At 34.5% G+C, this 18,387-nt stretch overlaps 1 protein-coding gene across 2 annotated transcripts in view; it reads right to left on the bottom strand.

Annotated features, from left to right (window-relative positions):
* Nucleotides 1–18,387, bottom strand: part of UGGT1 (UDP-glucose glycoprotein glucosyltransferase 1) — a 58,729-nt gene that overhangs the window by 29,510 nt on the left and 10,832 nt on the right. The window contains exons 11-22 of one of the 2 annotated variants that reach the window (XM_063306945.1): nucleotides 17,009–17,069; nucleotides 13,758–13,849; nucleotides 13,487–13,637; nucleotides 12,811–12,930; nucleotides 11,936–12,021; nucleotides 11,003–11,138; nucleotides 9,891–10,022; nucleotides 8,899–9,063; nucleotides 8,407–8,527; nucleotides 4,013–4,111; nucleotides 1,674–1,697; nucleotides 1,118–1,212 (exon numbers count right to left, since the gene is read on the bottom strand). In XM_063306945.1, the coding sequence (XP_063163015.1) occupies nucleotides 1,118–1,212; nucleotides 1,674–1,697; nucleotides 4,013–4,111; nucleotides 8,407–8,527; nucleotides 8,899–9,063; nucleotides 9,891–10,022; nucleotides 11,003–11,138; nucleotides 11,936–12,021; nucleotides 12,811–12,930; nucleotides 13,487–13,637; nucleotides 13,758–13,849; nucleotides 17,009–17,069 (1,282 nt within the window). The remainder of the gene's footprint in view (nucleotides 1–1,117; nucleotides 1,213–1,673; nucleotides 1,698–4,012; nucleotides 4,112–8,406; nucleotides 8,528–8,898; nucleotides 9,064–9,890; nucleotides 10,023–11,002; nucleotides 11,139–11,935; nucleotides 12,022–12,810; nucleotides 12,931–13,486; nucleotides 13,638–13,757; nucleotides 13,850–17,008; nucleotides 17,070–18,387) is intronic. The other variant, XM_063306946.1, reaches the window with a different exon arrangement.

Here is an 18,387-nt window from a genome sequence, read left to right as displayed (position 1 = left end):
GTTAAAGGCCATTTATCTCAGCTTACTATTTAATGAATATCCTGAGGGTGTCACATCTAAGAGCTTTCTTCCTGGCAAGATTTACCTCTCTATCTTCTATGCTAACAGAGAGGAAACAGAACAATAACTTAATATAACATCAATTATGCTGCTACCAAATGGGAGTTATTGAGTCCATTCCTCAGGTGGCATTGTACTGCCCTTTTTACATCACTTGGCATGAAGATTTAATAACACCCTTATTGTTCAACTGTTCTCACCAGTCTGAGAGAAACCTGCCTTCTTCTGGATATTGTGTCTGCTAAAGTATTTAGGAAGGTAGCCCAGTTCTCTGCATTTATTACTGCTATCAGGAGGTTAACAATTTAGAGCTCTTAGCTACTACATATTAAATGTCCTATATATTTTCCCCGCACCGTGGTTAAGCTCAATCTGTTTTTAACTCTTTAGACATTTCCCTTTATTGTTTTTATGTCTCTTTGTATCTTATTTTATTTCTCTGTATTGCCTTATTTTTTGAAATCTGTTACCTTGTCTTTGACTGTAAATAGGTTATAAATTTCAATCTTGCCAGAAATGTCCTGAATTGAAACAGACTGCTCCAACCTCCGTCTGGAAGTCAGTCTGGTCCATTTCAGTGTAGATATATTCCTGTGAGGTCATATCAGTACCAGAACACTTCTAGGAAGGTCAGAATAACATTGAAAAACTTCTAGTTAGGTTAAAATGGGATGTTTGGGAGTGATGATCTAACCACAATACATTTATCAGGATCAACTAAAACACATGAAAATGTATTCACTACTTTATTATTAAGTGTATCAAAATTATTTTTTCAGAATAAATTTTAAGCAAATGGAGGAGAGGGAAACATGTTTAAAAAAAACCTTAGCCTGATTTTGTAATAGCATTAAAAAGATGGTCTTAAAATATAGTGTCTCCACCTGTTTCAGAGATCCCAGGTTGCAAAGATTTCTGATATGAAAGCACAACTGGATAGTCCCCTTTTGAAAACATAAAAGCCCAACAGTTTTTCTTGTCTACAAAAATCAAACAAATAGTAAAACTCAGACCTCCCCCACCCCCAATTCTTCAATGAAGATTGCTAGCTGCATACTTGGTGTTTGATAGCATCGTATAACAGTTGTCTTCCAGATGGTTTGTCAAAATCTCCAACAATCCAAAACGTCACTGGCCTAACAAAAGTATCATCTGTGTAAGAAGATGATAAAAGGAGGAAAATTGAACAACATGATTCAGTCATAATGTACACGTTGTGCATATGCAGTGTGTAGAAAGCAATGTAAAGACAATATCAAAATCACTGGGATACTGATATTTATGAAGAATATTACTTATTTTAAATCAAGCCTATTTTGCAAAGAACGCAAAATAAGCATGTGCATAACTGCTCTTTTAATGAAGTTACTATTACACTACTAATTTAAGAATTATATTTTTCAAAAAGAAATATAGAGAACCTGCAAGAAAATCAAGAGATACATTAATGTTTATATGAATACCATAGATTCAGATTTGTATTCAAAGATTTAAAAAAACATGCAGTGATTTCTCATTCCCTACAAATTCTAAGGCCATTAAGACATCCACATTCCTTAAAAGATTAAAGTTAGTAATATAAAGAGAAAAAAAGAAACATTCAAGTTTATTACCATAAATTTCCTTGGAGGACATTCCTGACAGAAGTAAAACAGAAAAGAGTGGAAAAACATAAAATTAGTTTACAGAATAGACCTCATTAAGTATCCAAGAGCCATTGTAGGTCAAGTAGTACCCTTATAACCAACTGCTCAAATGGGAATCAGCTAAGACTGACTTTGTTTCCAGCAATGGGGGGGGGGGCAGTCTTCTATATCTCAAGCTTGTATCACATCTGATTTAAATGAGTTGGACTTTCCGTGTTTACTTGTTTTATTTATTTATTTATTCAATTTCTATAGCCGCCCATCTCAGCAAGTGACTCTTCAATGTTTCCTTCTCTGCAGTTATCTGCCAGGGACTTGTTACCTGGATTTCCACATACACCTGCCTACCAGCACCACCTGACTTCTAAGGCTTGTTCTTTGCAGCTGTACTTTGGAACTCCTTTTATTATACTTTTTTTTCTTCTCCCTCAGTAGGAAGAAAGAGGATACCCATGAATTGCCTTTTTCTCCCAAAGACAGCAAGCAAAATTGTTGCATTTCCCTTGCCAGAGATAAGTGTTATACAAGAATGTTTATCCCTAATGCTAAGAGAAGCCTCTTGCTTCACTTGTGCTTCAAGTATACAATGATTCTCTGCAATCTGCTAATCAGCTATCTAGCATGGGATCTGCAACCCACCATACTGGTGGTTTTCAGAGGCCTCATAGCTAGCCTGCCATTGCCATATTTGATATTTAAGTTCTTTGAGGGGAACAAAAGAATACACGGGGATGCATTACTCCAATCTCTTAGCAAGAATCATCCACCAATGTGACCAAAACAGCTTCTGCAGTGAAACCTAATCTGAAGCCAGCCAGTCAATTTCATGTACTATTGGATGAGACTAGCTACTACCTCTCCAAACATACAATCCCAGCATGTCTAAAGAGGTGGCTTAACTCTGCATCCCTTAATTAAACTAGAAACTACCCCTTCCATAAATAAAATGGACAATTAGGTTATTGGCCTCAAGCCAGTTTCTACCACAGAAGTAAGGCAAAATTTTGGAGTAACAGCTCCAGGGTTCTCATCTGTATTCTCAAGTTTCCATTACTAAAACTCATCCACAGAATAACAAAACAGAAAGTTGAGGATACTGATACATTTAAAATGTTGACTCCTAGACATTGGATGAAATGTTTCTAATACAGTTGCTAGTTAAAAATCTGGATGTGCATGTTGATTTAATTGGAATATAGAATTTCACCACCTCTCCTCAAATGTTTAAGGTGACATAAGAAACAGAATTAGATCGGAAGTATCTCAGATACAAATATCAATGCAAAATATCAAATATTCCATTATTAAATCCAAAAAGGAAATGAAAGATAATATATTAGCAATCAGAGAGTTTCCATTATGCACAGAGGTGGCCTATCAGCCTCTCTAGGGAGTATGTACCATAATTATAATACACTGTTAAAATACTGGTAGAATTTATATATACAGTATCATGCTAAGCTATGACTGGTTGAATTACCCACACTGGTTTTTTAACATAATATTTACAATATAACCATTGTTTACAATTAAATGACTGAATTCATACAACATAACAAATCCAAAGTACATTTTGGCCTAGCACAATCTGTGAACTCAGCCACTGTAGCTTAATCAGCAAGCCATGCTTAAAACATACAATGGCTTACTGCAGAATGTGAACAGAGTCAATTTAAGAAGTTTGGGTTTCTTTCTAAAGAACTGCTCAAAACCAAGGCAACTATCCAGCACAGAACTACTGTATGTGCATTCCCCAGCATTCCTCATTTCTCAGCTGCAGATTACTATGACTACAGCCAACACAGGTTATACAGGTAAAATTCAACACTTCTTCATAAACAAGTTTGGCAGTTGACCACAGCTGGATTTATAGAAACAAATGCATTATAGCAGGGCAGGAAAGAGGTGGCAGAGAATTATGCATTGCAAATAAAAAATAGTATAGTATAGCAGACAAAAGGACTGAGGAAAAGCATTTCTCCCTGCAAGATCTTTTTCTAAATTATTTGGAGTGTTTTTGGGGTTATTCAAATGGAAATCATTCAGAAATTATATTATTTATAAACAGACTAACACAGGCTGTCTTTTTATAATTTGCCCCACAAACTACAAAATGTAAATGAAGTTGGTTATGTACTAAGAATGGAAGGGAAAATGTGTTTTAAATTAGCATAAAAAGAGATACTAGAGAACCTTTCTTAAAGCTTCACTATTCTTTTCAACCCAAGGGAACCATGCATAATATAGTATAACAAGCATTTGCCTTCATCAGATGCAGTACACAAAGAAAGAACTCACAACTGTACCTTTTTTGGTCAAGTAAGTCATGCTGTTGGCTACAGCAGCTGTCTTGTCCTTAGAATCCATGGTAGTAAATCTAGCATAATCATCCACATAGAAATTATCTACAAGAAAAGAAGCAGTACAACTATGATAACTCTCAGGAAGAGAAATATCTAACTTAACATGAGCAAGTAGAATAGATGAGACACAAACACGCTCATACCAACATTTTAATGTTTAAGATTTTATTTTTTTATAGATCTGACAAAATTAAAATTATATTTGTACAGTATGCATTCTGTGCAAATACACCCCCTCGGATATGTTTGGGATGCAAAGAGTTCCTTCATATATGCCTAAAAATGCTTTGATGCACATATGGGGGCTTAATTTATTTTCTTTCCTACATAAAAGTCCCTTCATATCAGCACTGAAATATCCCACAACCTTCAAAAGCAGGTTTGGTAATTTGAGAAGAAATTAAAAGAAAATAGAGGGCAGAAATATCTTGATGAATAATTGATAATAATGGATAACGCCACTTGGATCCCAACATTTGCAAATTGCATTTATATCCTGCCTCTACATTTTTTCAAATACTAGTAACAGTTTACATGCTTTTTCCATTTTCAAAATGAACTAAAAGTCTTTAAAATTTCAAAGTAAAAGGCAGAAAGGCAGATAATTAAAAAAACAAATGCAATGGTCAGAATTATTTCAACTACAGAAAATAGTTTCCTCACAGCTCTCAGAAAAGGATGAAGAATTGCATACACTAATATTGTGCAACTTGGTGCCCTGCAGATTGTAGAATTCTGGGATTGAAGTGCCACCAGACTTGAAAGGCATCAGGTTGCAGAAGGCCAAGAAATGGGTTCTGGGATTTTGACACAAGCACAGGAAAAAAATCAACCTCATGTCACCTACACAACCCAGTGGAAGTAGGTCCAAATCCCATTTTTATGGCCTATAGAATCCACTAAAATTACTACACACAGAAAAACTGACACAAAATTTATGACAGCTGTCATAAATGCTCAACCTACTCTGGAAGACAAACAAAAAACCTATAAACACCTGAGAAATCTCACCTCCTAGCAATAATATCTAAAGAACGTCAAGACTTGACCTCACCAAAAAAATTACCACCCTATATCATTACTGAATAATGACTATAAGTTATTTATGATTATTTTAGCTGAGAGGATGAAAATGATTTTACAGGACTTTATTCATGAAGAATAATGTCGGTTTTTACCCAAAAGACATTTGAGAGATAATATCAGAAACATATTGGACCTTCTGGAATACTTAGAACAAAGTAATGAAATACAAGCTGCATTGATCTTTCTAGATGCAGAAAAGGCCTTTGGCAATTTGAAGTGGACTTTCTTGTTTAAAATTTTAGAAGATATGGACTTTGGTGAGAATTTTATTAAATGAGTAAAATCGATTATACATCATAAAAGGCATAATATAAACTAAATGGAGAATGAACAAAATCTTGTGAGATAGAGAAAGGGACAAGACAAGGATGCCCCCTGTCACCATTGTTATTCATTTTAGCTTTCGAAGTATTGAATAGAGGCATAAGGTGAGAGAATTGCTGGAGTGAGGATTAAAAGGAAAACATATAAATTGCAGGCATTTGCTGATGATTTGATGATAATCCTGGAAGATCCTTTGGAAGGTATAGAAATATTAATGAAAAAATTAAAGGACTTGCAGGCATTAGCTGGCTTTAAAATTAATAACTCAAAGATGAAGATGTTAACAAAGAATATGAAAATGGAAAATCAAATGAAACTGATAGAAAAGAACTGGTTTTAAGATTGAAAAAAGGGAAATACTTCAGTATTACTATGACTAATATGAATTATATGTTATTTCAGAACAATTATGTTAAGATATTGAATGAAATTAAGAAGGATATGCTAAGCTGGGAGAAACTATAATTGTCACTGTGGGTGAGAATCTCTATGATAAAAATGAATGTATTGCCTAGAATGTTTTTGTTTCAAACAATACCTATTTTGACAACCGATGCACCATTTAAGCAGTGGCAAAGAGATATATCTAGGTTTATATGGCAAGGGAAAAAGTCAAGGTTTAAATCCAAAGTCCTCCAAGATGCAAAGGAATGAGGAAGATTGGGATGGCCTGATTTGAAATTGTATTTTGTAGCCTGCTGTTTGGTTTGGATAGAAGAGTGAGTGTTGCTGAAAAATTAAAGAATTTTAGAACTAGAAGAGTATGATCTGAGGTTTGGATGGCATGGTTTTCTATGGTACTATAAAGTTAAGGCTAATGTAGATTTTAAAAATCACTATATTAGAAGTGCCATATTGAGAATATAAAATAGTTATAAACTCAGACTATGCCTGAAAATGCCTTTATGGCTCTCAGCACAAGAAGTGTTTTATAGAAAAGAAACAGCAGGTATAGAGAAATGATTAACCAATTGAGAGATGTCAGAACAAGAGCATGGAAAATATAACATGAAATCAAGAAAGCATCTGGCTGCAGAGAGATTTAGTTTTCAGTGGTTTTCGTAGATGCTTTTAAGAGAAAGATTTAGAGCAGACAATAGGACATTTGGAACTGTGCAGCAAAAGACAGAATCTGAAGTTAAATTATGTACAAATGATGAACACGTAATTGCTAAAATGCATAAACTTCTGCTGAAATTTGAAACAGAAGAAGAGCAAGTGACATAGTGTACAATAAAATGGGCTAGGAACTTTGGTCATAACGTATTGTTGGAACAGTGGGAAAAAATGCAGTTGAAAGGATTGAAATTCACACTAAAGTAAAACTTAAAAGAGAATTTTTATAATATGATGTACCATTGGTATATGACTCCAGAAAAATTATCTAGAATATATAAAGTTACTTCAAATTTATGTTGGAAATGGGGACAACATAAAGGGTCATTTTTATCATGCCTGGTAGACTTATAAAAAAAGCCAGAAAATTTTGGGTTCAAATACATACAGCGATATAAAAAAAATTAAAAAACTAATATTCAACTGAAACCGGAATTTTTTTACTGGGACTAATGGACAGACAATTAGAAAAGAGCCATTAAAGATTATTTTTATATGGGATCACCACTGCAAGACTATTATATGTGCAAAAATGGAAAGACTCTGAAATACCCTCAAAGGAGGAATGATTGGTGAAGATGACAGAACTAGCAGGGTTGGCAAAATTAACTTGTTTACTTCAAAGAAAGATCAGCGACTACATTCATTAGTGACTGGAAACCCCTTATGGACTATTTGCTGTAAAAAGAAAAAAATGAACCGCTGATTTATGAATTTGATTATTAGAAAGAATAGATTATAGAAAGAAGGAAATTACGATGTAACTTTAGTGAGAGAGGGTTAAAATATAAATGTACTTATAACTGCTGTCAAGAAAATCAGAAGCCATTTCTTTATTACTTTTTCTTTTTCTTTCTTTTTCTTTCTTTCTTTTTTACTTTCTTACTACTTTTCTCTATTCTTTTTCTCTTGAGTTCAAAATTTGTATTGTTTTTATTCTGTTGAAAACTTCTTTAATAAAAAATTAGTTAAAAAAAGAAGAAATCTCCTGACTCTTGAAAATAATTATTTTAATAATACATTCCTTGATTGGCAAAAGACTGTGTATGCGTGCATAACACTGCATCATGGCAGACAAACAAACGCACACCACATACTTCCACTATATTTTCTTTTCCTGTTCCAGGTACTCTCTACATGCTTTCAATCTATCCATTCATCCATTTATAATACGGCAAGGAGGTGCAAGAGATGGAGTCACAGTAACATCTTGGTCAGGATCATGAAACTTGGACAAAGTAATTGGAAAAAAATTGGAAACAAGGAAAAAAAAAGACAAAGTTCTTGACAGGATTAACTAAGCCATATTTAAGAGGAAAACGAAGGATGAATATACATAACCGGGAAAAGGCTACAGTTAACATGGGTTCAGAGGCCATGTTAAACTATTGCTAAATATTAGGTTCCTTTGAACTTATGCAGATCTTCTTCCCTTCAACTAGTATGACTAAAAGAAATATTTGGAAATATTGCTTTCATTTTAAAATAGCTTCTGTTTGTTATTTCATTTGATCCATGACAAGCTATAATTAGTTTAAACAGCAAACCATGGTTTCTATTTAAAAATGTTTAGAAAACCTGGGTTTTCTAAACATTCTATAGTGTAAGCTAACCAGTTTCTTGTTTTTCAGAATAAAGGAGCAATTGCAATTGGTTTACAATGGAAGGTTATGCTTTCAATTACCTCGCCATGATAAAACTAGAACGGAGGAGGAGGGAAAGCAGGATTGTGCTGTACCAAACAATGACTTTTTGTTCTGTTCCAAACCAGGTCTAAATTGTCTATTAGAAATGCTTTGTATTGGCCTTACTATTTGCAGTTAAATCTAGATATTCTCTGTCAGACATCAATATCCGAGAGTTGATTCTTGGAACAACATTGGGTTGGCTCATGATATATTCAACCACATCCTGATCATTGGACAATTCTCCCTGAAACACAGATCAAAATCAAAATGATGGAAGTAGCTGGAAAATCAAGAATAATCCAAAGAAATCAAGTTTTTTTTAAAATAAAAAAATCAGTACATGTTCTATTCCACTATTGTAAAGATGCTACTATGTTACTTCTGTACATCTACTAAAATTTTGATTCATTTCTGTAACAGTATATCGCAATGCCATATTAACTGCTTTTAACATACTATATAACATACATGCTCCATTTAAAAATATTTGGCAGTACAGCAAAGATCGTTTAACAAATCTAGATCTAAAGCTCTTTAAGAAACACAAAACAAGTTGTAACACAAAAATGTTAGATGAATTTCTTGAAACTCCTGATAATCAGAAACCTAACTTACCAAGTACACAGCTCTTTGGAAATAGCTAGTGGTTTCCAAGATCTTATGCATGATTACTGTTTCTAGTTCATCTGGATCTAGTTGTTCTTTCTGAAGCGGCATTCCATTAAAAAGCACAATGGGTAGAGGACCAACACCTGTCTGCTCATAGTAATTATAACCTTCCTGAAATACACAGAAGACAGAGAAAATACAATGTCTTCCCTATTTTTTTCCGACTCTATTACCATATACTCTATTGATGTACCAACATAGCACAGTATACTTACAGTAATTTACACATTCTTTATGCATTCTTTATTCATTCAATCTAGTTTAAATGTAAACATCTGGAGACAATATTCCTTTATGTAGACAGCAGGTAGCCAACAGAATTAGTAGCTCTTTATATATTTAAGACATATTTAATAAAAGAATTTTGTGCTGAGATATGATCTATAGTAGTGTTTTTCAATGCTGGTTGGAGAATTCTGGGAGTTGAAGTCCACACATCTTAAAGTTGGCAAGTTTGAAAAGCACTCCTCTATAGCTATATAAATAATATATAATTTCCCTAAAGTTCAAAGTCCAGCCTTGCCCAACCTAATGCCCTCCAGGTGTGATAGGACTACTATTTTTACTATTCCCAACCATCATGGATAATCCCAGCATATCTGGAGGGCATACATTTGGGGAACACTGATCTTAAGCACCATGCATAGTATTTACTCATCACAATGATATTCTAGATTCAGTATTGAAAGAAAATTGTTGCATTGCTTATTTCTTATTCCCTCTGCATTTTGATATATAATCATTAAATGAAAACATAATCTTCTCTAAGTATATGTAATTTATTTCCAGCACAAAAAGCTTTTGTACTAACTTTCATTTTTGATGCTACCCCACGCATACAAAAGTAATTCCTTTTCATAGATATCTAAAGTATGCAAGTAAGTATTTTATGTATTTATGTTAAAAAGTATACAATAACAATAATATGAATCCCTTACCTTCCTATTTTGATCATAGGCAGAATCAATTCCTAAGATGCTGTTTACTTCTACATAGGGATACTGCTTTTCAAGAACACTAACCACATGTTCCACCTTCAATTTTTCTCCTGCATTTACTTTGTTATATATCTATAAAGGAAAAGGGAGAACCTTCAGGAGATTACTGTAATCTCTCTCCTGGAACACCTGCTTGATGTCTAGGGCTTAATTTTTTATTTACCCCCCCAACAATATAAATCTAACCAAGAGATTTAAAGAAGTACTCTTTTTACTTTATACACATGTTCAGCATTTTGTATAGGAACACAAAACCTTTATCATCCGATTCCCAGCAAGCTTGTGTAACCATCAAATTAGTAATATTAATAACACACATAAATATATTAAATACATTAAACACTGTTCTTGTTACAATTCTTCCAAGTTCTTACTGATGAAGCATTTTTTCCAACTTCCGTATTTCCCCTGAAGTGTCTAGGATGACCTCATGAAGGAATAATAAACAGCTTATGATAACTTTTAATGAGCTTCTAGAAGACAATCATTTGTGAAAATCTACACCATTAAAGATAGGAGAGATGGAAATACTCCCTTCTCTTTAATGCATATCATTCTTCTCTAAGGGATAGCTAGCTTCTCATAGGATAGATATAATGGCAATGAAGGAGAGAGGAAACAGGGTGGAAACTGAAAGAGACAGAGAAATTTTAACAAATTCCTTGAAGGTTATATATTGCCCTTTACTGGTATCAGTGTAATTACAGAATGAGGAGGAGAACTGAAGATGCATTGGTCAGTATTTGATCGCTTTTTCTCTCTAGTTCATCTGTTTTAAACAATCACAGCACTCTAGTTTACCTTGAAAAACAAAGAAATAGGAGAAAGGTGATGTGGCAAGAAAAATAATCTTATTGTGCCTTTTCAGAAGGAAGTCCTTTCAGGAGCAAATAGGAGTAAATTGACAGTAGGCCCATTAACTTTTCCATAATATTTAACCCAATAATACCAAAGAGGTAACTTGGGTATCTCTTCTCACTACCACAACCAAAGTTGTGGCTTTTTCAAGATACTTCAAATATATTTGCATTCATATGGGAAGGATTACTCACAGATATAACTGTCTGGAATGCATAATTAGTATCTACTTCCTGTGCCACGTAATTATATGCCCGAAGGAGAGCAACTCCAGCATCCTGTAACCCATCAACATCTTCAGAATTATCAACCACAAAGACCAGACCAATCCTATTTAAAAAAGAAGATTAAATCATAATCAAGTATTGAAAGCATCAGCACTATTAGTGGAAAATTCTGGGATCAGGTACATGACTCGATGGTAATGTCCTTATTTGAGGATCATGCAGATTCTGCCCATTCCTCAACTGTGACAAAGAGAATGGCAGTGAACTATGAGATTGTATTTTCCCCCTTGTAATTTTCCCGATATGAAAAACTGCAAGCATAAATTCTTCTACCAACCCAAACAGACAAACCACTTTGCCTCTGCTGTTATTAAATATGTTTAGTGCTATGAAAGTTAAACCTAGCAAGAATTTGGAATTTACATCACATTAACATTTAAATCCTGAGTCTGGAATAAAATCTAGTTGACATTAAATATGATAGATAACTCTGTAGACAGACCAAATCATGTCCCAGTGCAGTAAGAAAAGTAACACACAGCAAGGATGAAGCATGGGGAAGTGGTTTAAGGTTAATTTTAACTCTTATTGAAGGAATCAGCAACCAAGTCTGCCTTATAGTACTGAATATACAGTCAGGAACATGTACATCAGTTCTAAAATTAGTATCAGAATGTATATATAATTCACATTTGTCATCAGACTCAACAGGGCTTTATTTATTTCTCTTTTCTCAGATGGCTGGGAAAAGGAGGTGGGAGGACTGCATGAATACTAATGAGAGTTTCAGCATGATGAAATGTTTTCTTTTCTCAGGATCAAAAAGGTGAATAGATGAGAATATTACTCAGCTTCAAAAATAAACGTAAAAGTTCTGAATAGAAAAAGCCACAATTTTACCTCAGTGGTATATGGTTAGACAGGAACATTTCAGCCACACCTAGCAATTCTGCTGAACTCTCATGCGATGGATTTAGGAGAAGCACCTGAAAGCGTAACAAAATTAGGAATCTGAATTTCATTTAATATTTCCAAAAAACTAAAATGTACAGTTAGGTCTAGCAAAAGCAAGCAAACCAAAATATATCAACATTTAAAACAGGTTTGCCCAATACTGAATTGTGTCCAAGTCCAGCCAAATTCCAAAAGCACTGCAAGCTTTCTAAATGAGGGCTTCAATTGTCTAAGTTAGGCCTTTAGCATGCAGGTCCAAGGATCAAATTAAGCAACATGTAAATCCATGGCATGAACAACCACAATCTCTTTCCAAGTTCACAAACTCTTCTCTCTCCACCTAAGAAGGACTTACAAAGTCATATTGCTCCTTGTAGGCAAGGATTTGCCTGACCCATAGAACAAACAACTCTGGATAGTATTTTTTAAGACAAGCTAACATAACATTGCAGTTTCTGAAGCTAGTTTATTAGCTTTAATTCCTAGTTTGGGCGAAAAAGCTATAATTAACTAAATGCAGAAGCAAAAGCTTCCAACTCTTCTCCTTTCAGCTGCATATTTAAAATATGCAAATAAACAAATACATAGGTTTGTTTTATCTGACTTCACATTTCAATATTGGCTGAATTGTTCTCTCAAATTTGCCACAGTGATTCATGAAAGAATGTCATATTTTAAAATTATAATCAGCCTCAAGAAACCAATAAACACCCAGAATAAAAATGTAATAGTCCAAATGCACAATTAGAAGGCAAAAGACAAGCAAATGTAAACCCACCCTATCTTGGGTATTTAGAGTAGATTAAACTAATATTACTCACAAAATTATGGAAGTTTTTTCTTATTTGTCGGATCACACCAGGGAAAGTAGGACGAAGTAGTTCCTGGACACTGGAAGGCCAGGAATTGTATCTGCTGTCAACTTCAAGATTATTGATCCACTAAAAAAACAACAAATTCCCAACAAGAGAAATAAGCCTTTTGCTCGGATGACTAAGATTACACTTTCCTAAGCAGATCCATTGAGCACAACTCCATATTCCCCATCAGCATGGTCATTATAGGTCAATACAACTGGAAGACATTAAGTTAGGTGAGCTAAATCTTGCCACTTACCCAAACATTACATTTAGAGATTCTACTTAAGTGAAACAATGAGATACAGTAGATATTAAATGAAAATGATGGGTGTGAATATATACCATTGTATATGTTAAATTGTAAGTTGCAGTACAGAATTATTTTTCCACTATTTCTGTCTTAATATTCCACAGAGCAAACTCTTTGCTGAAAAGGTTGCCCACCCTTGGGGCTCCTTTGCTAAAGTACAAACTCCGTGCAAAGATCTGTTCTAGTTCCCCTAGCAATATCAATGGAGCAATGCTTTTACACACATTCTATAATGAGAGGCCACTTACAGAATCAATTCAGACAGAATTGTGTGCTGGTGATGGAAATCATATCACCATAACTTAGACAGTTAGAGCACATACTTACTGAAATTGCACTACTTCTGATATCTACAGCATAGTCAGAGTCTGACGGCTGGATGTTCAACTTCAACACATTGTGCATGGAAAGCCCTACAATCCCTAAACTATGCAGGCCTTCCATAACACGAGCTTCATTCCTCAGGACATCGAACAAGCTAGAAAAAACACAAATCAGATCACATCTAATTTTAAAACATGGGTACTGATGTACTCTAGTCTTTTAGAATTACTATACTGAATTCTAAGCAAGAAGGGACATTCTGAAGAGTTCATACCTAAATATATCCTGTGTATCTAGATCTATATGCAGTCCATTGATGAATAGGGCAGAATCTCCCAACTGCAATCCTAAAGTCCCTTTGAAATACTGGAAAAAGAATGTAAGAAAGCCTTTAATACATTCTGAGGAACTGAAATCAGTCATTTTTGTGAAAAGCTTTCTCAAATTGTTCATACATAAAGATGTCAGATTGTTTATACATGTGCATTTAAACATAATTCTCATTCATACTCAGGGATTTGGGTTAGGTTGGCCTAGCCTTCCCATTTAAAGTTGTTAATTCATTTTGCCTGCTTTCCTACTACTTAATAAAAATGACAATATACTACATCAACTATGATCATGAGTATAACACAGTGAAATAAGTGGTTTGGTTTTCCACAGAAACAGAACAATGGGAGAATACATTTTAAAATAAAGATGGGCTTACTGTCTGTAATGAGCCATAATCATCGTAAGTTGAATTTCACTTTAAGTGAGCAGCTGATCCATTTCACTTTCATGTCAGCATGGAGAGGTTAACATTTTGTAAAGAACATGGTAACTACTCCCTCTTTGCTATGTATTTTACTGCTACTATTAAGATTTCAGTTTCTACTATGAAGGTAAGATGAAGGAAGACGCAATTCAGTATTTTCAAGCCTGGTGTTCTCCCAAACTATTAGTACTGTACTGTAGCATCCTCAGCATAACTACAAGATGCCAGACTGGGGGAGGCTACATATCATCCACCTCTCACTAGTGTATAAATAAAACATTTATTTAAACTTTTAAGTATAGAGTTACAAAAATATATATGTACATTTATTTGAAATAAATACAACCAGAGTAGCGATTCAGAATAGTTTTAAAAAAGAAATAACAAATAGCTTTAAGATCTATGATTGCTAATAATAGTTGAACTGAGTGGCCTTAACGACTGCAAAATGATTGATGGAAAAGAAAAGCTTAATCCATGATGACAAGGTGTCCTATACAAAATGTAAAAGTTTTCATGGATGAAAACATCTGCAACAATGGCTGAATGAAATAAAAATTAGTCAATTAAATCATCACAGCGCAATAACATATGAATACTAAATCCGATAAAATGAATTTGACCATAGAATTTCATCTTCCATTGCAGCCACACAACCTTCAAGAAAAAGAAGCAAATTCTAAGCAGTATTTTTGCCACCTGGCTGGAAATTCTTCTGTCTATCTGGATGGTACCAGGTTGATTGAATGCTGATTTAAAGGAACTCAAAGAGGATATACTGAATCATAAATGACTTTTCATATTTTGGTCAGATATCTGGATATATTAAGTTTATCCCATCATTCCTTTCCTTAGTGTTGTGACAACCCAGTTCCTCTGAGGTAATTCTTTTTCTAGAATAGGACTCTTGAGGGCTCATTAAATAGCTTACTATATCTTTCTCCCTGAATATTTTTCACAGTCTATGTTCCCACTATGACCCAACAGAAATGCCCAACAGAAATGAAACAAATATTAGGCAGTGGTTATCAGTCAAATGATGGTTTTAGTCCGAAGAGACAGATTATAGAAATGTAGATGAAAAGTTGTTCACAATATTTATTCTGCCAATTAGATCTGTATTGAATTAATCCTGGAACATTTCACATTGAGCCATAAATTTTGACACACAAGTGGGAAATTATTCAAAGGCAAACATGTAAGAACAATGTCAATTTCTGTATTATGGCAAATGTTTTATTATACTAATGACCTAATTTTAAAAAATCCATTTGTAATATAGATTTTTTTAATGCCTAAGCCTTCTAGCTTTCCTTTTGGTATGATACAAGGATAGATTTCTCATGGGTAACTCCTAACTGTTATCTCCAAGGAAATATTCAGATCAAACCAGTTATGAGCATATTGGCTCAATGTTTCTGAACATCTATATACTATTAAAACTCTTATGTCTGTTTGTTTGTAACCTTTAATTGGGCAAAATAGTGCATCACAGGCCAACAATTTTTGAACCAAGAAACCTCAAATGAGGTTAGACAGAATGTGTCTAAAATCCGGGACCCAGGACTCCAGTGGAATTGAAATTTGGCAAGTATTATAAAACATTTTATGACATAAAAATTACCATAAAACATTATATAACATAATACAAAAATGTCATAAAACATTTCCTGTGGTCAACTCCAGATGTTTGACTGTGCTGCTGTACAGTTCAATATGAATGACATGGGCTATTTGCAAGGCAGATATATATTTGAATATCTCCCTGAATTTTTAAGAATTTTTCCAGTGAAAGCAGTACATTAGAAACCCTGCCATTGTTGAAGGCACTGAGGAATCTGGCAAGGAAATATCTCTGAAACAATGACCCAGTGGGCCACAGATTGTCTCGTTTAGAACTAACAACAATGCAGAAATCAATTCTGTTTACATCCAAAAGCACAAACAATACTATTCATCTGAATACTGTAGATTTTAGCTACAGCAGTACAAGTAAATGTTCATATCCAAGACAAAATTTCCCCATGGCTTTCATTTTATTAGCTTTTTCTACATTTTTCCTCCTCAGGTAACCATAGCCCCATATTGTGGCCCACATAAACTCAGTCAGCATGTATTTCAACATACCCTGAAGAAAACTGGTCACCAAGTTAAGATACCATTTGTCTAAAGTCTCACAAGAGCTTATCAGGGAAAACTACCATTTCCAAAAAAAAAGGGTTCATAGCTATATACAAGTTTGAAATATTTTTAATTGATGTTCCTCGGGAAATCAGTCAAACTGATTCTGTGATTATAAGCTTCATTTTCAACAGCTATTTTTATTTTATTTTTATTTAACATTTAGATTTATATACCATAATGTTGGGAAGAAAAGATTTTACATGACAAATTCACATCCATAAATGTTAGAAGAAGTTAAATAGCTATTTGACATCATTGAGGAATACTCTTGTGTGAAAAGAGATACTCTGCAATTATTCTGCTTTTCTTAAGTCTGCACAAGCTTTGCAGAATTTCAAAAAATATAAAATGTAGTAAGCATTTTATTAGTACAGTCTGTTCTTAAAAGAACTATTTGTTTGAAAGTACCTAGCTGTATAAAAAGTTGCCTAGTTAGAAAGGGAGTGCAGGATTCTGGCAATAAATACTGTAGTATATATACACACATTACTACTTATGTAGAGCTTAATCTCTGATTAGGAGACCAAATTTCATATCCCCACTTAGCGATGAAGCTCAATATATTCCTACATGCATACTCTTACCTTCTGGTTTTCTTCAATTTCTGATCTGAGTTCTGAAGGAACAACTGTCTTTGTTATTGCCCTACAAAAAGCCAAGGATTCCATTAAATCATTATCCCATTTCAATTTTTATTTTACTCAATTATGCAGTTACACAGAGTGGTAAATAGATGCTTCAGAATATCCTATTATTTATAGAGATTAAAATGCAAATAGTACCAACTATAACAAGGAAATCTCGGTCATTTAAACTGTTTAGCACAGGTTGTGCTCTTTAAATTCTAAAACCATTGAAAAACACACGTGTTAAACACTGAATGCTTTATGTTTCCAAAATTATTGCCAGAAATTATCAAAAGTGAGCAAATGTTCTCACTTCTCAATAAACAAGATAGCCTGGAAGGGCTTATTCTCCTTTAAAGCAGACATGGGCATATTTTTTTAACCATAAGGTGAACCATCCTCCACACATCTGCAAGATCATCTTATACCATAATCCTACGGACTCAGAATCCCTGCACTCAGATTCTTCCTTCATGGGAAGAAAGTGCTGAATGTATTTATTACAGCAATAAGATGATGAACTTTCTAGGAATGACTGAGAGATAGCAACTGTTCAGGAACTTTCTTTCTTCCTCCAAAGAAATGAACTATGAAGATCCCCTGTTGCAGACTGAGCTTCCCCCCTCTTCTTCACACCACCAAACAATGACAAATAATGACCTTACTCCCAGTTATGGGCATTTTCTCTCTCTAGACACCATTACAGGTAGTCCTCACTTAATGACCATTCATTTAGTGACGGTTCAGAATTACAATGGTGTTGAAAAAAATGACTTACAACCAGTGCTCACACTTACAACTGTTACAGCATCCCTGCAGTCGCGTGATCACAATTTGGGCGCTTGGCAACCGGTTCGCATTTATGACCATCGCAGCATCCTGTGGTCACGTCATCGCCATTTTCAACCTTCCCAGCTGGCTTCTGGCAAGCAAAATCAACGGGGAATTGCGTGATTTGCTTAACGGCCACATGGTTCGTTTAATGGCCCTGGTGATTCACTTAATGACCACCGCAAAAAGGGTTGTAAAATTGGGTAAGATTCACTTAATGACCGCTTTGCTTAGCAACCAAAATCCCAGTTTCAATTGTGGTAGTTAAGCGAGGACTACCTGTACTTAGCCCAGAGTAGAGATGTATAGGTGGGTATCATCAATATACTGAAGATGACTTACCCCATATTGACAGATGACCTCACATAGTCACTTCATGTAGACTTTAATAAGAAGGGAAGAGAGGAGAGCCTTGGGGCACCCCACGAATCAGGGGCCTTGGGCTCAATCTTTTGCACCCTACCAAGACTGACTAACTGGAGAAAGAAGAACCACTGCAATACCAT

Source organism: Candoia aspera, chromosome 6 (assembly GCF_035149785.1).
Source record: "Candoia aspera isolate rCanAsp1 chromosome 6, rCanAsp1.hap2, whole genome shotgun sequence".
Lineage (NCBI taxonomy): Eukaryota > Metazoa > Chordata > Lepidosauria > Squamata > Boidae > Candoia > Candoia aspera.
This window is presented reverse-complemented; position numbering and strand designations above follow the sequence as displayed.